This window comes from Oreochromis aureus, linkage group 11, assembly GCF_013358895.1.
Source record: "Oreochromis aureus strain Israel breed Guangdong linkage group 11, ZZ_aureus, whole genome shotgun sequence".
Taxonomy (NCBI): Eukaryota; Metazoa; Chordata; class Actinopteri; order Cichliformes; family Cichlidae; genus Oreochromis; species Oreochromis aureus.
The window spans coordinates 34,555,685-34,579,337 of record NC_052952.1 but is presented as its reverse complement, the minus strand read 5'-3'; the positions used below and the strand labels follow the sequence as shown (position 1 = coordinate 34,579,337).

The following is a 23,653-nucleotide window of genomic DNA, read 5'->3' as shown; positions in this document are numbered from 1 at the left end:
ATTAAACAGGCTTTAATTTAGGGTGGGTTATCTTGTGAAGAGTTTTCCATATGAGTGTGCAGTGTACTCAGTTTCTCAGTCAGATTCACATCTGTAGTTTCCAAGCCACCAGCAAAGCAATGGAAAACCGCCCAGCTCGCAAATGCAGGACAGATGAAATTAAAATTTCATCTGTTACTTTCAGTTATTTATTCTTTTTTGATTGGATTATTTTATACTTTTCAAGCCAATATTTTTAGTTATCTATTATAAATAATCACCATCTGTAGCCAACTAGTAACACTTCTCTCTATTGTAACATAAAATGTGGTTTTGCTTATGTACATGAGTGCTTTAATGACTTTATGTCATTCATCTAGTAAATTACATGTAACTTTTGGCACGGTCTTAAACATTTGGCAATAATGAGGGTGCACAAACGGCAGTGAGTGCTTGTACAATAAAAGGATGGGGAGGGAGGGGGTTGTTTCTCGAAATCACATTTAACACTTCAGCTGTGATTAGGAAGCAGTTCATTCAGCAAACCTTGCACCTATCAGCACAAGTTGTTTTGCATCCAGTCCAACCTCCTAAGTTGTTTGCTTTTACTTGCATGTACAGCACACCTGGGAGATTTACCATAATGAATACCTGATGTGGTGAAGCAGTTAATTCCGCCTATAAAATAACTCCCTTCCTCCTTCCTGTGGGCCCCGGCTGTTGTTTATCAAACGAGGTAATGTGCTGTCATGTGACCCCTCCTCCCTCCCTGCAACCCACCTGTGTAGACTTTTCTCTTAATCCTCCTCCACCCCCCAAATCTTTTTTTTTTTTCTGCACTTTGAATACTTAGACTACTGAGTGTAACTAATTCTCCCACACAAAGATATTGTCTTCTCCCTATCTCTGCTTTTGTCCTTTCCTTTCAAGGCAGCTATTCACTGATTTCATTAGTCAGCGGTGTGGTGTGAGAGCGAGTTGGTGAGGGTGGGGGCTTTCCAATTAAAAAGCCTTAATAGCCTATTACCATCACCTTTAGTTCAACTCTTTTTTTCTTTTCTTTTTTTACAACATGAAACAAGCTAAAGATTAATCACCAGAGGAGCGTGGGAGCTCATAAAAGTAATTCAGTAATTATTAAATTGTAAGTAGGACTGATCATTTTGAGACCTTTTTGCTAATATTGAGTCTGTGATATAGACTTGTTCCAATTAACACCAAAGACTAAAGGACCAAAGTGGCTGCTTTTGTTGAGCTATTGGTACTGTGCAGTACACCGGGTTTGGCATTAAAGGCAGTAAATGTAATGAGTGTTGTTCTTAGAGGGGTTTAAATGAAATGTGTTTAACAGGCGACTCTTCCTCCACACATGCTGCACAGATCCTGCAGCTGCCCAGGGGGCCAAAAGAAGACGCCAGTCCCTCGAGACAGACAAACCACCCTTTCTCAGACACCCATTTGTCGTACCCACCCCACCTCCCCCCTCTCTGTCCCTACCGAGGGATGACCCTGCGGCCAGCCAGGGTCAGCTGTGCAAAGGGAGCCCCCTGCACTCCAGCCCTTGGTCCGGAGCCGCAGCGTAAATCAGCGACTGTTCATCGCGGGAACCCTGCCCTGCCCGGGGTCCCAGCCCAGGCTGGCACCATCTGTCCCAGGCCTCTGACGCAGAAACAGAACTGCCAAGGTGGGTTCCCACTGACCTGGTGCACCCTCCAGGCCACGCGGGCCAGATCTGAGACCGGAGACAGATCCATCACTGCTGGAGTCTGGAGATGATGGAAGAGGCATGGTATACATCTACTGAACAGTAGTTCTGTGTGAGAATGAGCTGATACAAGGGAAGAATGAACCCCATTTTCAACAATAATAGAAATTCCTTATGGTAAACTATAGTCAATTACATCATATCAAAACCATAGCTTTACAGTGAATTTCTGATAGACGAGTACCTGCAGAAATTAATACATAAGATACACCTTGCATATTTAGCAAAGTTGGTGTTTAACTGGCCTTTTGTAAGTAATAGAATAAAATACTGCTCATGAAACTACCTGTTTACATTAACTTGAGATGTCAATCAAGCCCTTTTATAAACTCTAGCCAGTCAGCAGCCACCTTGAAACACCTCTTATAGCTTATTTTGAAGCATTTAATAATTAACTTAATTTTAAAGGTGTAAAAGACATAAAAAGAACAGCTGTGGAATAATCAGCTAAAAATAAAAACTGCTTTAATTGTTTTATTTTGGATCAAAAGAACAAAAGACATTTCTCAGTTGGAAGTTACAGGATTCTTTGAGTGACATGTCTCTTTCTTTTGATGTCTCGACTTCAGCATTTTTAGCTTTTGGCAAAAAAAAAAATTGTGGGAAAAATACTAGACTATCCTAATAGGTTTATAGAACAAATGTGCCAACCTGACTGTAAAGATTAAATTCAGCAAGAAAGAAAAAAAAAAGAAGAAGAAAACAAAATAAGTAAAAAGTAAAAAGATTTTTTTTTTTTTTAAACTGATGAGGTAATGAACGCTCACTCTCACTGACCTGTCACCTTCCAAACAACCATGAGCGGAGTCTCCATCTGACTGGACATTAATTGTACTGCTACAGGCAACTCTTAAATTTTAGTTTTCCTAGCTGAGCTAGTTGACCCAATTATTTAATGACCAGCCATTTCAGTGAAAGCTAAATTACTGATCTCTGGATACACTTAAAAATATGAGAGCGCCAACAGAATAAAAGCAGTTAGAACTGCACCTCTGGCCAAAACAGTGACCGAGCAACCCTATTATTTTCCCGTATAACTGCTACGGCTGAATAGGTGACGTACTACAAACGCATGTAAAACAGTCCAACCTTTTAAGTGCAAGACAAGTCCCTGCACTCCACCTCATCATCCTTGATGTCTTTCCCTCTCCATACATAGCAGCACCTGGAATTGTGACCAATAAATCTCATCGGCAGAGACAGTCTGCAGGTCCCGGGGCCGTGCGGCCCAACGTACGGCTTTCTCTCACAGCCCCAGCTTCATTTCTTGCACCCTTAGGTCTGACTCTAATAGGCAAGCAGGGGTCATAAAGTGGTTGTTTCTGTTTTTCCTTTTTCCAAACCAGTGACACCAGCTGTTCACCTTCCTCACCGGAGCCTTTTGTGCGGCCTGACAGGCTGTCAACTCCAGGCAGGGGATGATTGTAGAAGATGACACGCGTTACCTTGAGGTGACACCACATTCCACCAAAGGCCTGAGTTCAGTAACTTGTCTTGAGCTAACAATAACTTTGAACAGCTTTGCAGCACAGCGTTTAAAGCTTGCTTTGGCTCTGTGATATCCGCTTGGCATTGCTGCTTTTGTCTAACATGTAATCTGAACAAAACTCAAATGAATCTTTCAGATGAATGAAACCTTGTGTTGAGTCAGACTCCCTCCAGTTATTTTTCTTGTCTTATCTCCTTCGCAGGCGTGAGAGGTGATTTTTGGCCATCATCAGGGTTGAGGGCAGGACAGGAAGACCTTTACAGTGACACAACTCAAAAATAGACGCCCACCCATGTACAGCGCACGCAAACTGACTGTAAAGCATGCGTCATCCTGAGAACAAGCAGAAACTCCATTTTGTACTTTTTGTGTAAAAGTTCAATGTGAAACTCGTGGAACAAAAACACATTAATTGTAATTCAAAATACATCTTATAAATTACAAATTAGCAATAAAATAATTCTTATTTCAATACACAAACACATTTTTGTCTTAGAGTGTACTTTGTTAATAAGCTTCTCTTAGCTTAGTCCTGGGATTTGTCCATTACACCAGTTTGTGTTTTTAATATCACTACATGCATAATTATAAGGAGAAAATTAAAAAGCACCACAAAAACTGATATTCAACATTAGGTCAACGGGTTTTGTTTTTTTTTTAATTTAGCCATTCAAATGACCCGATTTGTTCACACATACTGCCCTCTAGCGTTGCAACAACAACACTGCCATCATCTCCCTAAACACCAGCAGCATCTCATGAGTTATTTAGACAATAACTTCTTCTCTTCTGTAACTGAACTGCAGACTTTCAGGTTTAATTAAAGAGTTAAAAAAAAAAAAAAAAAAAAGTATTGAACGAACTATTTTAGAATTGCAGACATTTTTACACACAGGCCCCAATTTTCAGAGGCTAAAATGTACACGTTTGAAACATTTGGTTGTGTTTAATACTTGGACGAACAACCTTTCTGCATTCAGTTTTGCATTTAATAACTGAAAACATGTAGTGGTGGGCAGAGATCCCATTTTTGCCTTAAGTAATTCTTGGTTTGCTTTTGCAGTTTGCTTCATTATACAGTTGCACTGTGAAGCTCTATCCAACTGGTTTTGCAGCATTTTGCTGCATCTGAGCAGAGAGTATAGCCCCAAACACTTCACAGTTCACCCTGCCAGAACTGCTTGACCTGAGAAGCACCTGATATAGCTACCGTTTGCTTGAAGGCGCACAGACAACCCTGACTTTACCCCATTTCTTACTGGGGTTTCAGATGTTGAGCCTTCCAACACAAAGAAAAACTGCCTTTTTGTACCCACTTTGTAATATACCACTCTGGAAAACTGTAACTTAATGGCTGAGCAAACACAGAAGACCTGTTTCTTCAGACTTAATAGTAAGAAACACTAAACTGCACTCAAGTATTATCCCCAATACTCAGGGGTCATTTCACACACAGTACAAGACTAAAATGTTAATAAATATTCTACCTACTTGAATAACTTCATTCAAACTTTTAATTATCAAGTCTCACAAATGGAACTGTAATATTACTTTTTATTGTCACTCACAGAAATGCAAGCATTGCCTTGTTCTAAGAGGTGACTAAGTAAATGCAAGTATATAGACAAACAGGGGTTTTCCTGAAATTTAGATTTCTACTGGCTCTAAAAATCACTAAACGCTATGAGCACAAATCAAACAAAAATAAAACCATACAGTAGCTTCCAGAAGAAGAGTGCATCCCTGTATTGTATTCATGCAGCACCTGGATGATAAAAACACCTGTGACCATCTAAAATCAGATAATCTATATGCAGTTTTATAACAACAGAACCATTCAGAACCAAATTTTGTATTATTAATGAATTAAAGAAAAGATTTAGAAATAAGGCCATAACAAAATGATATCCAAATAAAAGAGGAAATGCTGCTCTTTATACTTGTCAAGTATTTTCCTGTAGTCTTCACATTTCAGTCCCTCAGCACGAGTGAAACTACTTCACAGTCCAACACGTCATTCTCGCCCAGCCTTTAATTTCTCCTCCACTGTGTGATCACCTTTCGAACCTCCCATGCAGGGCGGACTCTTAGCCACGGTAGGGTTACTTTGCCACTGCTCAGGAGTCTTTGCTTGGATCGCCAGTGCATGAACACAGCTACTTAACTCCTCCTTCAAAGTTTCGTTAACCAGACGGTGACGCTGAATCAGCGGCAGGCCCTCAAATTTGGAGCTGACAACAAGGACACGGAAATGGGATTCCGAACCGGGGGGCACAGCGTGCATGTGACTTTCATTGTGGACTTCTAAGTGGTCTGGCTTCAGCGCGTCGGTCAGTTTGGTTGTGATAGCCCGTTGAACGGGCCGGCTGGGGTCTGGGTCCATATGTGGTCTGAAGTGGACAAAGGGACGGGTTAAAGCAGGATGGGAAGATATGGGCCGAGCACAGCGGAGGACGCTGGGAAGCATCAAGCTGTAGCAGTTGACCAACTAGGAAGGTATAAAAACATGTGACATGTTAGGTAATGTGACATAGTTGTGTTCGGGACAACATCTGGAGGATCAAGTAAGGACATGTTCAGGGGTTCAGCTGGGGTGAAAAGCAGTTTTAGTCGATGTCCATAAACAGATATCTTCTTCTGTTGAGGCACAAATTATCTCTCAGAAAAAATTAGAATTGGGGTATTGTGTCATTATGTCTGGGTTAGGATGCTTTCGATTCACCATATAACAGGAAAATATCTGTTAGCTTGGTGAGGAGGCTCTTTCTTTAGCCACTGTGATGCCGTGACATCAGTTTCAGCGCCAGAACCGACTTCATGCAGTCAGTCATTCATGCATGGATTAAAATGACACATGCGCATTTAATTTTTAAAGATTGCATTACCCTGGCATCTTAATTACGACCTCACAGCTGTCCCATTATCCCCTTTACACAGGTACGTGTAAAGGGGATAATGGGACAGCTGTGAGGACTATACAGGTGTACCTAATTAACGGTCCGCTGAATGGATGTATTTTACAACCTCCAGTATCAGAAAAGCGGGAAAGGTATGTAAGTGTTTGTAATCTGATGTAAAACCAGCCGAAAGGACGGTTGTGTAACTGTTTGTTTGGTGGCATGAAGTCGTTGCTTGCTAGCTTGAGATTTCTAGCTTTTATAATAAAAACTACGGAGAGAAGGAAGCTGTGTGTACACCGATCATTTTCACACAAGACACGCACACTCTGTCTTTAATATTATAACTATATAATAATTGACAAGAGAATAATTAACCAAAGTAAATCTGACTACTAACCTTCCAGCAAAGTATGGTCAGTGCGGCTGCTGTCGATCTCGTTGTTCTACTTGGCTTTGGACGCTGACATCCAGCGTGTTACTGCCACCTGCTGGGCTGGAGTAAATACACAACACCCCCAAATGCAAATCTGCGGCAGGAGATGGGAAGTTCCTGTTTCACGAAGGTTTTGTACACACAGCTAACTACTTCATTTTATAGTTCATCCCTAGACTCGACGAAGAATTCCTGTCTCTCTTAAAAAAGAAAAACTCAAAAATGTTGTCATTCCATAATTAATAAGACTTTTCAATAAAATACCTAAAATTACCTTCTGCCTACCATTGATTTCATATTTCTAAAATAAATAAGCTTTTACCAATGTTTTTATGTAAACTGAAAAAGGGTCTATCATTTCCCCTTCTTCCCCCTCTGCTGTCACATCGTCACAGTTTTCTTCTTCTTTGAATGGTATTGTTGCCTTTATTTCCAATTTTATTTCTTCTGCTTCTTCTTGAGTTTGGGCATACTGGATGCATCGCTAGTATATTGTTGCCATTTATTGTTTGCACATCCACTCCATTTTTAATGCATTTATATTTATACTTTATTAAACAGCCCATAGTCATGTAGACGTTCCATAAGTTTCTGTAGTCAAATTTGTCCAAGTTAAGCATGGTGTGAAGAGTAACATCAGGGCTTATCTTCTCAAATAACACATCATCCTGCATTATGTTTTCCTGTTTCAGGCAGTGTATCTGACTAAATCCAAACCTTATTATTACTGACTGCCTTACGGTTTATATTGACCTGACAGTATCACACAGTTGCTACAGAGTTGTCACTTTCTTCATTCATGTGAATCTCCTGCTCTATCACATGGAACAGGGTGGATCAATGCTTTTATATTGTTTACTCTAAATTCTGACACATACTGGAGGAAATATAGTGAATATAGGTGAAATCATCAGTCCACAATACAATCCCAATGTTACAGTAGAAATTGAGACTCATCAGACCAAGCAATTTTTTTTCTTCCAATTTTCTACTGCACAGTTTTGGTGAGTCAGTGAGAATAGTAGCCTCAGGTTCCTGTTCTTAGCTGGTTTGGCAGGAATGAAACCCAGTGTTGTCTTCTGCTGCTGCTGTAGCACATCTGCTTCCAGGTATGTATTGTGTGTTTAGAGATGCTCTTCTGCATAGTTTGCTTTTAACAAGTGGTAATCTGAGTTATTTTGCCCTTCTTATCACCTCACAGCATTCCGGCCATTCCTGTCTGACCTCTGGACATTTTCGCCCAGAGAACTGCTGCTCACTAGATATTTTTCCTCTTCTTTTGACCTTTGTCTGTAAATCCTAGAGATGGCTGTGACGGGGAAAATCCCAGTAGACAATCAGTTTCGGAGATACTCAGACCAGCCGGTCTGAGAACCAACAGCCGTATTAAGTAAATGTCAGTTACCTTTCTTCCCCATTCTGATGTTCAGCCTGAAATTCAGCAGGTCATCTTGTCTACATACTTTCAGTTGCTGCCATCTGATTGGTCTATTAGATATTTGTGGCAATGAGCGAATGAACAGTAGTACCTACGGCGAGTGAATATCCCATTATACTTAATGGTAATATAAAAAACAAAATAATTCTTTTAATTTGTTTATTCATCATGATTCTTTGTTATCCATTGTGATTCCAAAGGGTCACAGAAAAGTGTAAACCCAAAAATCAACAATGAGAAAATATAAGAAAAAAAATCTCACACACCTTTAAACAGAACTGATGCCGCCATATTTACTCTAATTATGATTTATAACCGGTATTTAACATTGATGTATTTACTTGTGTTTCATTCTCATTTACAAAATACATAAAATCAAAGACAACATACAGCATTGTTCATTTACACTGCTTTTTTTTTTTTTTTTTTTTTACAGCTTTTTGTTTAATATTTATGATACCACAGTTTCTAAACTTACAATCAACTACAGTTTCTACAGCACAGTACGGTGACAAGGGTGATAAATTCTTCCTTACATTTATTTAATGGCAATGCAATTTTATTGACAAAAGCGTCAAGACTTAGGGTTGCTTCAGAGAGTACACACAAATGTCAGCTGTTTATTTCTGTGTCATTATTGAGCCAACAACCAGCATTTCAGTGGACAAGGCCAGCGTATAGCTAATGTGCTCCGATTCCCAATAACTTCAAAGGAGAGAATAAAAGACAAATATCCAAACACTTATTGCTTTGATAACTTTTTGCACTCACAATTGACTGTTGCTCAGGCCACACGTTAATTATAGAAAAAACCCTGTAACATAAGCTAGGATATGTATCTACAAGAGACAATCTTGACATGGACAGAGCCTGAACTGCGTCACTGAGACATGTTAGTGTCTTAACAGTGTACCATGCTGAACAAATACAATGATTATCTTGACATCCTTGCTCTTAATTTCATGGGTGATACAGGACGATATACAGAGAATAGAACTGCTAACGCTTGGCATTTATATTTGTGCAATGAATGTGCGTTTGTGTATCAGTGTGCTCTTAAGGGAGGATCTGGCTAACTTTATTTTCAGGCTCGCTGGCCGTTTGGGCTTCTGAAGATGTTATTTGTTACAGATTTCCAACAAGAACATCTGAACCCTTAAAGTCAGATTTGTTGAGAGTCGTGAAAAGACGAGAAAGTCCAGATGTTCTTGTTTCATGTGACGGGTGGCAAAGACTGACTGCAATATTGGTTGAAAGGCTTACCTTATAAGTTACATTAGTTATTTTTATTTACATATCTTCATATGTATAACAGAGAATTAATGGTATCATATGTAAACTCAGGGCATAGGAAATATTTGGCAATAATTATTGAGAGGTGGTCTCATGGCACACTCATAGATGAGGGGTCCGATGAGACGGGAAAATGTGGTGGGGGGGTTGCATGAGCACCTCATGTTCACAATTACAAAATTGTCATTTGGTAGATTTTGGTCATTGTGCTCTTGCTAAACCTCGTCTTTCACTTCACCTTCTAGCAAGGCCGCATCCAGATGTGTCTTGAAGGAATCGAGGGATTCTCCACTGTGCCTGTATGACAGTGTTCACTTAGTGCAATGGTTTGTCTGTTGTTTTCGACTGTCTCGAGTCTACGTATGGCTGCTATCCTAAAAAAATGGCAGTCTGGAGAAAAGGATTGTATTTTTGTTAATCTGGCATGTCGATGATTGTTTTTCTTAAACACTGCAAATGTGAACACATCATAATCATTTTGCGGATCAGGGGAATGTGGCAATATTTTTCACCAACACTCTGTGCTGTTGTATGTGTGGAATTTATGACAGTCAGCCCTTGGCAGTGAGTTCTCTATGATGAATTTCATGTTATATCTGGCTACCTTTCAACCATACAGCACAACACAAACAATGTCCAAAATTCACTCTCATCAGCATAACAATCCCTTTGAAATGCAGTTAATCCTGTAACAGGCCTAAAGAACATACGAGCCCCAAAATAAGAACAATTAAGATGAATAACTCTCGTGCGATCACATTTCCTTTACTTTGCCTGAAGAACTTTAAAACAGCTCAAATATGTACTCTCCGACTATTGAGCTGTATTTTTTCTTGTTTCAAGAGTAAAAGACAGATTAAGGGACAGTTTTTTTGTTCTCTGACTTAAAGTGCTATTGTTCCACCTTGTTTTGGTGTAAGTTGTGGAAAGCATTGTTCCCTGTCCTGACCTAAGAGAATCAGATGACACTTGCGTTGGCGTGCACCAAGTGCCCGAAAATCAACAATAGCATCTTTCCAGAAATCATGACCTAGCTACTCAATATTTTCAGGTGGCAGCACAGTGTCTCAGTGGTTACTGTGTCTGCCTCACACCAAGAGGGTCTCAAACCTACAGAGGACTGTGCTGGAACCCTGGATGTGTCCAGGTTAAAGCTGCTGACTGTGGTCCACGATAGGCTTACAAATGAGATGTTGCAATATTTTCCTGTTTCTTTTGTTTGGTTTGGTTTTTCTATTGAACTACACCAGCCAAGGGTATTACTCTGCATCACTCTTCATCTACACATGACGAGAAGCTCATGATGTGCAAATGACAGAGTGACAGGATGTAAATACTGCTGCTATGTTAGCTCGCTGCAAACTTGTTTTGGTTGGGAGATGGAGACGATTGAGAGAAAATTATTTATGTGTAACATTATTCAAATAGAGGTTTATGGATTTATTTATTGGGGGGGGGGGACTTTTTATTTTGCACTATGGGCCAAAAAAACATGCAAATCTGATTTAGTTTGAACTATCCTTTAATCACTCCAGTACTGTATGTTATCATGCCGTGTTAGTTATCTGCTGTATATTAGATAGGTACTCCACATCCATCCACAAATCAAAGTTGCATTTGTGAAATGGTAAAAGACAAAATAAATAAATAAAAACAAAATATTCAATATTGCACAGAGGTTCAATATTGCACCAAGAAGCACACTCACATTAATGAAAACATTCAGCTCAAACAGATAAAGGTATTTAGGTCATCTTACACATCTAACACAATCTATGGCTGCATCTAAAACATTAGCCTGTGGGGTAACATTTAAAAAATTTTCTGTTATCTTCTTTTTTTTCATGTGTAATGACCAGATTAAATCTGTGGCATGTGCTCTAAGAACAGTTCAGAAATATTGGATCCCTACATCAGAATAAAAGCACTGTGCTGTCTTTTATGGGTAAAAAATATCAAAATACAACTTAATTCAGAGTAATCGATGGGCAGATGTAACATGTCCACAATGCCGCTTACATGTTGTACTCTCAGTTTTCATAAGGTTACATACAAACGTTGTGACATGCAGAACACCCTCCAAAACATACAAGAGACAAACATACTGTAAGTCTGGGAGGAAGAGTACTAAAAAGGCATTTTTCACAAAGGGATATACAGAGTGGCTGGAAACAATAACTGAGTGTGAGATTCTAAACATTTTCTTCAAGTCAGGAAAATGTTAGGGGCACTCACACTGACAAGTGGTTGTGCTTTACATGTACATTTTAACAAATATCTTCACCTTTGTGATTTAAATGGGTTTCATGGTAGAATGCAGTTTTCCCTTTGCGCGGGAAATGTGTATGAATGATCTTATGGCTGTTTGGAGGTGAGCGGTGTTTCACTATAGCAATGCAATAAAGGGAGAGAGGAGCTCGATGGAGCTCCTTATCGCAACAATAACCAAAGCAAACCTGGAATGTTCTATAATCTAAAAAAATGGCAGTTAGTCTGTACACCAACACAAGACCTCAGGAGATAAAGAATGACGACAGATCTTTGTTAAGGAGGAAGCCAAGAGAGGAGTGTCTTGGTTTTACCTCGCAAAGTCAAAAATGCTTCAAATCAAGGCAGAAAATGTTGCATTTTTGAGTCAGTGTCCAACAATGGTAAAGCACTCAAGACTGGAAAGGTGAGTTGGATTTGCTCGGAAGAATGGAGGTGACTACAGAGAATTCTGCAACAATGGCTAGTGGTCATTTCTATGAGTCTATTTGCATGGCTCATCATCAAGAGTCCCCATCCCTGACCTCCAACCCCAGAGGGATGTATTTACAATGTGGGAGACAAACTCTAATAACTAAATATGTCATAAACTATGTTTCTGGTGTTTTCTTCTTTTCCAATTTAGAGTAACAATGAGGCACAGGTAGCAGATTTGACTTTAGATTTTTCTTTTTTATAGCTCTCTATAGAATGGACGTGTACCAATCAAACAATTACTAATATTTACCTGCATTACAATTTACTCTTGTAGATGGGGAGAGGTTAGAGTGCAGGATTTGGAGGGCTCTTGAGCTATTCGTTCACAGTGTGGCAAAAACTCTTCTGCCCCCTGGAAAGTTGTTGGTGCCACACTATTGCAGCACCTGGCCCCGCGTCTCAGGTAGTTTGAGGGCCAGAAAACTGCCTGCCGCCAGTGCACCTGAGGCAAACAGGATGGGTACAGCCTTGGTTATGCCAACAAACGAAGTGAAGATGCTTATGCCCAACACCGCCGCTAATTTACAGAGGGCGTTGAGGAAGCCAAATGCTGTGGTTCTGAAAAAAGAAAGATAAGAAGCACAGAGTCATTTCGGTGCCTGAGCATGTTTAAAGTAAACGAGCAGAGAAAGCAGGTAGTTGATATTACCACAGGGTGGTGCTAGAGCTCCTAAAATCAACAGCATATGGCACGCTACTAAAGATAGTGCTCCTCTTTGATGATCTAACAACACAGGCGCTCTTACTTTATATTACTTTCAATATATATATATATTATACTACACATTATACATATAAAGTGGAACCCAGAGAAGATAATTTTAAAACCATTATTTGGAATCAAGACAACCCAGAATCCCACAATGTCATCCATCCCTGTAAGCCAACCAATCATAAAGGGGCATCTATTATGACATAATTTAACACGTCACAGCCTTTATGGTGTCAGGGAGATTTCTGGGCTTGCCTGGATTACCTACCTCTTGTCAGAGGGATAGAGCTCGACGGTCAGCACGTCCAGGGAATTCCAGGAGGCGATGCTAATTCCTCCAAACAGGCAGAGCAGGGCAATCATAGCTGATTCGCTGTTGCCGAAAGAAAGGAAGAAACAGCTGATGCAAGATATCACGCTGGAGCCCGCTGTGGATAAAGAGGGGGAAAGAATGATGTCAGAAGAATTGATGGAATTCCTGCATAACTCAGCTGAAAATGACTGAGGATCAAATCATTTTGCACCTATGCACACAAATCTTTACTCTACGGAACACTTATAAAACAGATAAAATAAAATAAACTCTCTTTATCTCCCTCTGTATTTTTTCTTCTTATCTAAATCTATAGCTATAATTTTTCATTCTGACCAATAGGATAGTTTCCAGACCAAACAAAATTGTCCCATTGTTCCATCTACATTGCTTTTGGATGAGTTGCCCTTTTGGCAGTATTGATAATATCTTTTTTGAATGGAACTAGATGGCATCCAGAAATCTTATCATGAGCAGGTTAGAGCAGGAACTACATAAATGTAGATAAAACTACACATAATAAGGTTTGTGGATTTTCTTTTTTCACAATCTGGACAGTGCTGCTTTTTGGCTCTTTTAGCACCACACAGCACAAGAAGTACTCTTCCACAGGAAAGCTGTCTGTTCATGCCCTCAGGCACCAGCTGATAAAAGTTCTTTAAAACAAGTGATTTACAGTGCAGAGGGAGTTACATTTAAACGTGTGATGTATTTATATTTAAAAATGAATTGGATAAAAGCATCTGCTGCAGCCTAACTTCCGATTCAAGCACCGCTGAGTAACATGGCCCATACCAAGCATCCTCAACCGTCCGATCTTGTCCATGAGCAGCGCAGAGACGATGTTGCCTGGCAACACAGCCAAGGTACCCAGGAAACTGACAAAGTAGACCATGTAGGCATTATTTTCATCGCTTATGTCACTGAGCAGGCAGCCCTCTTTGTTGTGCAGGAAAGTGCTGTTGATGAGCTTACAGTTGATCAACCTGTACTTGAAAAGATCTGTGAAGAGAAAGGAGGGACAGGGAGTGATGTTCAGGATAGCAGGAGACAGAAGGAGTGAGAGGTTCAAAGGACTGGCCGGTGAACTGCTGTCAGGTGGACAAAGTAAGACACTTTATTAACCCGTCTGTCCATGAATGCTAGTAAGAGAACAACTTTTGCAAGATCAAATATTACTCTTGTACCACAGATTGAAAATCTGAAAATCTGTCGATTATCTCAATCTGGGGGTTTTCGTAGTGGTTGAAAACACAGAAATGTGTGATGTAAAGTAAAGAAAGAATAGCCAAGATTCTGCAGGATTATGAAGAATGAGTCAGGCTGTTACCATGTCACCTGCTTTATCAAAAGAGCCTTATTCAAAGCAGGCAGATTATAAAGTACAACAGCATCAGAAAATTCACACAAGTTGTGTTCACTGAGCAGCATAAAAAAGCTGCTTTGCTGCTGAATTTACAAAATAAAGAACAAAAGATTACAATGAGCAGGTCCTGTCAAAATAAAGCTCTCCTGGACCTATAGGACGAGCAGCAATCCCAAAATATTTCCCAGAAGGGAAAATCATTCTTGGGGTGTGCTAACACATCTATCATTCACTCCCAAGTGGAGAATATAGGAAGCAACTGAAGGATGAATGTAAGGAAAGGAAAAGGAGAGAGAAAATTAAACTGCAGAGGCTCAAATCTACAGTCTGGGGGTGTTTTGCTACTCTGGAGCTGGACACGTGCAGCCATTCAAATTCATACTGCAGCATGACACTGAGCCCAAATAAACCTAAAAGAAGACAACTGAGAGCTCATTGTTATGGACTTTTCTCCATGCCATGTCAACCCCACTGAAATTTTATGGACAGACTCAAACACTGTGAAAGTTAAACATTCATCTCATGCTGGAGTTTATGGTAAAGATAGACGAATTTCATTTTAGAAGTCATGATCCCTTACCATTATATGTTACTTTCCAACCTAATTTAGAAAGAATTACCAGATTAAGGTGGTATTGATTATTTAATTTAGTTATAGTGGAATTAAATTAGTGCTAGCTGAATTAAGTTACAGCATAATTAATATCAATTCTAATCAGTCCCTTGACTCTAATTAGGATAGTTGGAAACAAGTTGTTCTAGTCTAACTAACATTGTTAAGGTCAAAATAAGACAATAAGACAGGAGGGGCAGTTGTTTCTCAAGCAAAATTTAATATTGGCCTAGGGATGAAACTTGTTGCTCACTTGCTTGTGTCAACTGTCCTCAGGTCTTTCATTTGTGGGAATAAACTTTCTCATAGCCAGAGACTGTCAGACTTGCAGATGGCTTCTTCTAGTTTGTTATGCTCAGTTTCAGAACTCGGACATTCCAAAACTGGAGAACCAGAAGCAGTTGAAGAAAGTTTATGCTTCTCAGGCAGCGAATCATTACTGTGCATGTCAGAGGTAATTCATGAGTCTGCAGAACAAGCACGACTTGGAGGAATCTTTAATGTTGCATTCACAGAATCATTCCTGTCAACTGAAGAGGTGACGTCTTCTCTTGGGCTCTGCTAAGCTTCAGGATTCAGGTATAAAAATGCGTGTCTACAGACATCTGTTACATACAGTGGAGGTTCTGTCATGGTTAGGGGCTGTATTTCATCCACTGGTGTTGGGGATCTTGTTAAAATTGATCTAATTATGAATGCACAAAAGTTGATCACTCTTACAAAAGTAAGAAGCCTGGCTCTTGCTGCTGTATGATTCTAAAGCAGCTGTATGTCCCTTAATCTAAGCAAGAGCAGACACAAGCATGTGTCATAAACAGTGTTGGGACTAACGCGTTATTAAGTAACGCGTTACAGTAACTACGTTATTATTGTGGTAACGAGCACGGTAACTAGTTATTATGCTAAAATCAGGAACGCGTTAGTCGTTACTGGGATTTAGATAGGCTCGTTATTCGTTACTTCATGTGGTGGCTATCTCGGAGCTTCCACAGTTTCAGTAACATTAACAAGTGGTGGAGGTCAGCAGGTGGATGAGAGAAAGTGGAGGCAAGAGGAGAGACCCGAAGCGGCCGCCGGTCCGCGTGTCAGGTGAACTGAACTTCAGGTAAGAAGTTATGACCTGCAGTCTGTCTGGGTCAGATATAAACCAAGTTTAGGTGGAGTTTATTTTCGGTATGCTGACTTTTTCGTACTGCGTGCTAGCTAGCATGACGGAGTTTCTATACAGCTGGGTGGGTGCTATGTTACTGATGTTGAACTTTATTTTGTTCATAAGATTAATTATTAGAGTTGCCAACCGTGCCCTAAAAAACGGAATCGTCTCATATTCAGAGAAAACATTATGCGTTTCGTATTGAACTGAGAAGGAACACAGTTTGTCCCGGACTTCAGCTACAATGAAAAAGACACAAAGCTGGAGTTATTCTGTCAGTACGCTGTCAGCTGCCTCTTCTCTCATTCTCCCCCCTCCCTCTCCTGTTTCTACTTCAATCATGAAACTGATCAATGATCAGCTGATCGGCTTTTCTGTCTTGTTTGATTATCGCCCACTTTGCGCCAGAAAGAGGAAACCAGCGGGTGTCGCGTTAAACAAGAGCAGCACGTTTAAGCTTGAAAAGCTGTTATTAGAATTTATTTAATATTAATTTCTAGTATCAGCTGATGTTTGCTGGAGCCACAGCTGTAAAAGCTGCTGGTCATGATATTGGTTTGGATATGTGGTGAGAGGGAAACATGAAGATGAAACCAGGAGATGTCCTTACTGAATCATCAGAGCTGAACAGCTGATGGAGAAACAGGTTTACCTTTTAGGTCACATGAATGAGTTGAAGTTATGAACTGTTTCTGAGAGACAAATAACACCAGGATCCTTTTCTATGTGGCTGACAGCTGGTAACTGTGCAGGGGCGGGTCTAGCAAAGTGATGCCAGGGGGCCAGGTAGGGCATTAACAGGGAGAGGGGGGCACAAAGAAATACTTTTCATTCTTATTCTCATTTAAAATATCTAGCTTTTAATAAATAATTATCCGAGTCTTACAACAAACAATTGATAGATTGATATATACCATCAAGACAGTGTACATCACTGTCACAACAGTGTTTATTTTCATTCAAAGGCTTTATGATTTTTCCTATAATGGCGGGCCGGTCTCTAGTCAAAATGCCCGGGTCGATTTTTTTGTCCCAGTTCAGCCCTGGATGCAGCTCATCTGCAGTCTGGTGTTACCTACATCTTCCTATTCAGAAGGCAGAATTTCTGAGTTCTGAGTACAATCAAAAGCACCACGACTGCAGTTTTTGTGTTGGATGTAAAAAGCGCACATGACGCTGTGACGTAGGCTAGAATCATGGCCGGCAGTCGACGATGGTCCAGGCGTGGGATTTCTCTCATGGAAGTATGCACATTATTTTTTCCTTTCTATTGGTAGGTGGCACAGTGCACTTGTGGCAAGTAAGCAAGCTAGAAGACTGGCAGTCTGGCTGGGTATCCAGTTACGGAAGCAACACATTAACAAGAGAAGTCTGAGTAAAACCAAAGTTACTTTCCCTAGTAACTAGTTACTTTTAAAGTAACGAGTAACTTGAAGTAACTGAGTTACTTTTGATGGAAGTAACTAGTAATGTAACTAAGTTACTAATTTAAAGTAACTTACCCAACACTGGTCATAAAACATAGCCAGCTTTACTGAGCCTCGTAAGCTGCATCAAAAAGATTGGACAACTGAATTTTCATGCTTGTTTAAGCTGAGGTGAAGATCAAAAAATGTTTTTTTTACTCAGGATTAGATGATTTTTTTTTATTACCAGACATGTGGTCCTTTTTCAGATTCTTCATTCTGTATTTAGAGGTGACTCAGACAAAATTCTGTTGCGTATCCAAATTTTGGTGACAGGAAATGTACACTGAACATGACATGCGACACAAACGCAAATGGAGAATGTAAGATCGCATTAGCATCACATCATCGATGATGAATATGAAACATCTGGGTGCAAAAGAACTGGGATTATATTAAATGTTTTTTAAAATATAAAGATGTTAATAATCTCTGAAAATGTGACGATATTTGTCCTAAGCTTCATTCAGATTGAATCACCCAATTATTACAATTATTTTTGTAAAAAGATTTCCTGATATGTCAGACCTTAGAAAATGAAAGTGTGCAAAGCTAAGCCTTTTTTTTTTTTTTAAACCTGTAGATCTGTACATTCAAAGACTAAGATGAGGTACAGCCCAGTTGCTTTTCATGTGTTATTTCCTCGTCGTTTTGCAGTGTAAAAATAAGGTGCACCATGGCAACTATCACTAAAGTCTTAAGTTCTGCATAGAAAACCCAAAGAGACCTTAAGCCTTAATAAGCAAACAAGTTTCTAATTTCCATTATAACAAGGAACTCCTGGCCAGCAGTGATAGCACAGCTGAGTGATTGCTTGACTTGTGTAAAGACTGCAAATAACTAACAAAGCGAGACCAGGGCGGTGTTTGCATGTGTGGACACAGCTGCTGAATCTGAAACTGTCCTTTCTCAGTGTACAGTGTGTGATATAGATTTCCACATGTGGTATCATTTGTCTTTTTTCAGTGAGGAAAGAATAACGTTAATATAACAATCCTCTGGTGTGTAAGGGGATTTTGCAGCTCCAGAATACTCAGTTCAGTATAGATCCAGTCATTCTGTGGAGGCGAATAAGGAAGTAATTTAGCAGTCTGACAAACAGAGCTATACTGCTCAGAGATTGTGCACGGAACTCACCGGTAACTATGTATTTACCAGACAGTAGTAACAAACTGTCACTTTTCAACAGAAAACACAGGAGTGAAACTGAGCCAGTAGCACTACTTGCAAGGAAGTTATTTATAAAGAGATCTCTGAAAGGTCTATAAATAGCAAAGAAAGAACAGGGGCACAGAGCAAAAGCAACATCAACATTACATTTTTACCATAAATGTCTATAATTTATTCTGCATTTTTTCAGGGCCTGCTGAAACAAACATAACCTTTAAACACATAATTTAAAGGTTTTACTTGTACAAGACGATATTTTCCTATTATACAGCACCTGCGAGTGTTTGTATGATTGTTTCCTACCAGTGTTGTAGAAAAGGGTGGCAATGAAGGTGCAGTTCTTGAAGAAGGTGTTGGTGGAGGTGATGTCCTCAAAGTAACACTCCTCAAAGAGTGAATCCTCAAAAACCATAGACTTCATTTTCAGGTTCATAAACCTGCAAGCGATCACACAGAGGAACAGAGGAATTAAGGAAAGGAGGCATGGAGAAAATGAACAGGTGTAGCACGGCGGTGGAGAGCAGAGAGAGACAAAGGAAGATGCAAAGAGACAGAGAAACAGAGAAACAAGTGATTTAGTGAGCGTCAGATATGGCATTAGCATAATGCTGTAAATTTTTAACATCTGAAATCACATGCAGAGTTCAGGCTGAAAAGGCAAGGTCAAAGGAAACATCAAAGACAGGCTAGTTAAACATGAAAAAGTCCCCAGGGCTTTCATGCAATCAAACCAGCGTTTAGAATAAAACATTTCAAAGCCTCATTTATATTTGCATCTCATTTGTTGCCGTCCACCACAAGCTAGTTCTGTCTGAATGAATTCATTCATTAAGCTTTGGACCAAAAAGCATCTGACTGACATGAAGTCTAATTCCAAAGGATTCGCTGTCATTCAAAACGCAAACACTAATGAGGAGTAAAAGAAAACTCACTTGTCGTTAAAGTACTCTCCTTGACGGTGAACCTGGTTTTCCAGAGTGAAGTTAAAGGTGACGTGTTCTACCTTCTCCTTGACAAAAACCTTGGTGCGCGAGGAGTACTCCTGCTTCTGCAGGTATTTGATCATGTCGGGGAACCACACCGTCAAACCATAGTAGCTGGAAGACAAAGAAAAATTCTGTCACAGAAAAGATCAATTTACCTCTAAGAGACCTGAAAAGGGAAAAAAAAAGAGACATTTTCAAAAGTGGTATAAATAAAGGTATGAGAGAATTCTTAACAGGCAAGATGGTAATCGGAGCCAGTGACACTGTAAAGGTGCACGCAAGTGTCATTTCTTTGTACCATCTACATAATATGAATTTGCAAGCCATTTGTTCAGCGCTCTGTTGGAGAGAGCTAGAGGTAATCACATTAAGCCTTGGATTAAGCCTTTAATTAAACATAAATGGTAAATGGTAAATGGCGCTTTACATAATGTTGTGTACTTTTGCTCATGAACAATAGAATATAACGTCGAGGGAACAAAAAAATCTTTTTAAACTTTATTTTGGGCCAGAGTCACCAAACCTTTTTCATTTTTAGATTTGATTAGTGACTGGCTTCTAGAAGGATGTTGGAAGACGAGCGTTACTGAGTAAATTAATATTCAAGTGCACTATGGTTTTATGGATTTATATTCCTTACTAGTTATATGCATAATATATTGACACTAAGTAAAATAAATGTTAGATAACTCCAAGCAATGTTATGTTTTGCTTTAGCAAAGTACTGTATCAAACGGAACCTGTTTACAAAGGTTGGTAAAGGTAAATTGGTGAAAATTAATTGTCTTACATGCACTTGAACGTTAAAATAAATTCACATCAATTTATTATTTTGTGGATCGTTATAAAGATTGCAGCATATGATTCACATTATTTTAAATAAGGCATAACATTTTATTGTTCCTCCCACAACATGGTAAGTGGTGCCCGAGAACACTCACATTTTTGGGATATGTGTTAAAGATAGAAATGATTTAATACATGAATATTTTTGTGAAATAGGGCACGCTGTGCTTTGGTATAGTGGCCAGGCTGCAATGGCATCACAGCTGCATGATTCTTCAGATGTGATGATGATTGTGGAGCAACAATAACATGATGTTAAAGGAAGATGGTCATGTGAGAGACACCATGAGTAACCCTTTGGACCCTGCGGATACCAGTGCTGTCATCCTGGAAGAGATCTCATCAGGATAGAAATGTTTCATCACAGAATAAATTTGATCGCTCAAGACTTTGTTCGTATCGATTTGCAGTGATCATGCCAACAAAACAGCATAACCCTGTGGGAGGGGTCATGGGTTCAGGGTGATTCTGCTTTTTCATTCTCAACTACAAAAAGAGCTAATTGAGTGATTCAGCAGCACTGCTGACACTAAATGACATGAAAGTGATAGCATCCATTCGCAGATCCTGCTTCAAGCTCCTTTTTGTTTTATACTCACTCATAATTATGAACCTGACAACACAAAGCCACTGTGATCAACAGCCATCAGCTCTTTTTAAAAAATAAACAGATTTCACTATGCAACACAGAAAATCCTGCATTCGTGCGCCGTTAATACACCTGATCCTACCTGAAGGACATAGAGAACCACACAGCCATCATCATGTAGGTGGTGCGCCGGTACTCGGGAGAGAAAATGGTCTGGAAATTACTCCAAACCTGAAGAAACACACATAAACACAGACAGACACAAGAGATGTGCATAGAGAAAGTAATAAATGTAAAGTACACTCAGCCAAAAAGTCAATAGACTTTAGAGATTTCTGAAAACAAGGTTCTTTTCACCAACTGTGAGAAATAAACAGCATGTCCCAGAATCCCTTTCCAGTTTTAGTGTGAACAAAGACCGAAAAAGGGAGAACACAAACACACAGAGTCACTAAACACACAATAAGATCTGACAAGATAAACAGAGCCGTGGTGAGATTTTTAATATATCTTCTTTTTAGTTCTAATTCCTTCAGTGGATGACCAGGTCCATTTTAAAAAGTGAAACCAACCCAAATCCTGGCAGTGGAGTTCTGATCGTCCCAGAAAACAAGATGCTGCCATTTGATTCTGTGGCTCTTGGCTTCTCAGACACACCCTTCACTCATCACGCCCAGTTTCAAAAGATCGAAGCAACGATGGCCAAAAATGTTCCGTTTGAGCCTCCAGACCAGGACAACACAAACCTCTGGGAGGCTAGATCCATCTATAATACACAGTCTATGTTTCCACAGACAGTATGACTAAGTAAACAACAAAAAGTGTTATCAAAAGGCCGTATAGATTTTTCAAATCCACTGATTGTTTTCGAGTTAAAAGTAGCTGTATTTAAATGTATTGCTGATATCACAAATTTGCTGTGCACATTTTCTTGTCCATTTGCGGCAACACGGTTAATGGATTGTGTTTTGCTTTTCTAGTGTTATTGACCACTCAGAACACTACACTGCAAACCGCATGAGGCCATTTACAGAAACATTCAGTTATTGCTTTATTCTATTCATTTCAAGCACTTTATCCATTACAGCCGGCTCTGGAGTAGCCACGGATCAAAACAGACCTAATTAATGGACAACCTCCTGAGCCACAAGTAGTTTGAATCGTTTCTCCTTTTCATTCTCGTTCTTTTTCATTTACATATGTTTCAAATAAGAAATTGATTTTAAAAAAGAATAATCAGGGTTTTTTCTTACCTGATGGAAGAGCATGGTGAGCTTTATCCTCCATTTCTCATGCCAGGCAGCACTATCGCCCATGTTTACCAGCTCATCCATCTGCTTCACCGTTTTGATGGTGGTCACCTGGGAGGTATGATTTAATTGTTCTGTTTAATGATTGTTAATCGTGCTCCTCTTGAGAGACCTTCTGCAAATCTCTTTGTTAAAAAAGTTTTATAGAATAATCACACAACTTCATATAAAATGATTTATTTTTCCATTAAAGTTCAGTTAGTATTACAATGTATCCATGTTATGAGGCTAACATCTGACCAGTAACGCCACAATCTGTAAAACACAGAAAGTTGTTTTAATAATTTTACTCATTAAAATAGAAAGAAAAGATAATAAAACATCTTTGAATCACCATTTTTCATTTTAAATTATTAATATGAACTGTACAGCCTGAGGCATGACGAGATTACAGAAGTTTAAAGAGCATCTGTTTTAACTTATTAATATGCAAAATTATGCAGCACAGAGCTCTAAACCTGCTGCACTCTGTAAGCCCACAAACTGAAAACTATTATGATGATGTTATTTTCTGCATTAATGCAAACGTGTTAGCATGAAAGAAGCTTAACATTCTGTAACTTACAGAGAAGACCCTCTCGGGGTAACCCTTGGCCCTCATGTTGGTGTCGTGAACTTGCTTCAGAATCATCCACGCCTCGTCATGTTTGCCATTCTTTTAGGAGGAGCACAAAAAAAGATGTTTAGCAGATCCTTCATTTCCATTTTCAGTTAAATTAACAAAGCTTATATTTTAGTTTTCATTTGGTGTTGTTGTCTTTCCAGCATGGATGATGTGGGTGTGGCTATTTTCTGAAACACAGCCATACTTCAACAGCCTTTGAGCTATTAAAGTTACTTCAGTCACAATTGGCTCACAAAGAATCTCGAGACTGCGTTACGGGCAGCTGATAGCTGGTGTCGTGAGCCACCACCTCTGTTCAGTGATGATCTTTCACAGTGGACATGCCTCTTGGATGACAAATGGAATATTTTCACGAATCAAAAAGAAATTCAGTTGCCTTTCTTTCTAGCCTTTAGGCTACCATGACCTGGATGATTAAGAATGTGCAGGTTATATATAGTGCAGAGTCTTCCCTTTGAGTTG

At 39.5% G+C, this 23,653-nt stretch overlaps 2 protein-coding genes across 3 annotated transcripts in view; both read right to left on the bottom strand.

The window, feature by feature from the left end:
* Positions 1–4,753: 4,753 nt before the first annotated feature.
* On the bottom strand, positions 4,754–6,674 carry bola1 (bolA family member 1). Its single transcript, XM_031733669.2, has 2 exons — positions 6,531–6,674; positions 4,754–5,721 (listed from the first exon to the last, which is right to left on the bottom strand). The coding sequence occupies exon 2, from the start codon at positions 5,698–5,700 to the stop codon at positions 5,248–5,250; it is 453 nt and encodes a 150-aa protein (XP_031589529.1). The 5' UTR covers positions 5,701–5,721; positions 6,531–6,674; the 3' UTR covers positions 4,754–5,247.
* Positions 6,675–11,132: 4,458 nt separating this feature from the next.
* The window catches only part of sv2a (synaptic vesicle glycoprotein 2A), a 52,764-nt gene continuing 40,243 nt past the window's right edge, over positions 11,133–23,653 (bottom strand). The window contains exons 6-13 of one of the 2 annotated variants that reach the window (XM_031733700.2): positions 23,132–23,221; positions 22,510–22,617; positions 21,399–21,487; positions 19,768–19,932; positions 19,139–19,272; positions 13,863–14,069; positions 13,023–13,182; positions 11,133–12,600 (exon numbers count right to left, since the gene is read on the bottom strand). In XM_031733700.2, coding sequence (XP_031589560.1) covers positions 12,417–12,600; positions 13,023–13,182; positions 13,863–14,069; positions 19,139–19,272; positions 19,768–19,932; positions 21,399–21,487; positions 22,510–22,617; positions 23,132–23,221 — 1,137 coding nt within the window. In that variant the 3' untranslated portion in view covers positions 11,133–12,416. The remainder of the gene's footprint in view (positions 12,601–13,022; positions 13,183–13,862; positions 14,070–19,138; positions 19,273–19,767; positions 19,933–21,398; positions 21,488–22,509; positions 22,618–23,131; positions 23,222–23,653) is intronic. The other variant, XM_031733699.2, reaches the window with a different exon arrangement.

Coding starts and splice junctions, on each gene's coding strand:
- bola1 (XM_031733669.2), bottom strand. CDS start 5,700: ATGCTTCCCAGCGTCCTCCGCTGTGCTCGGCCCATATCTTCCCATCCT.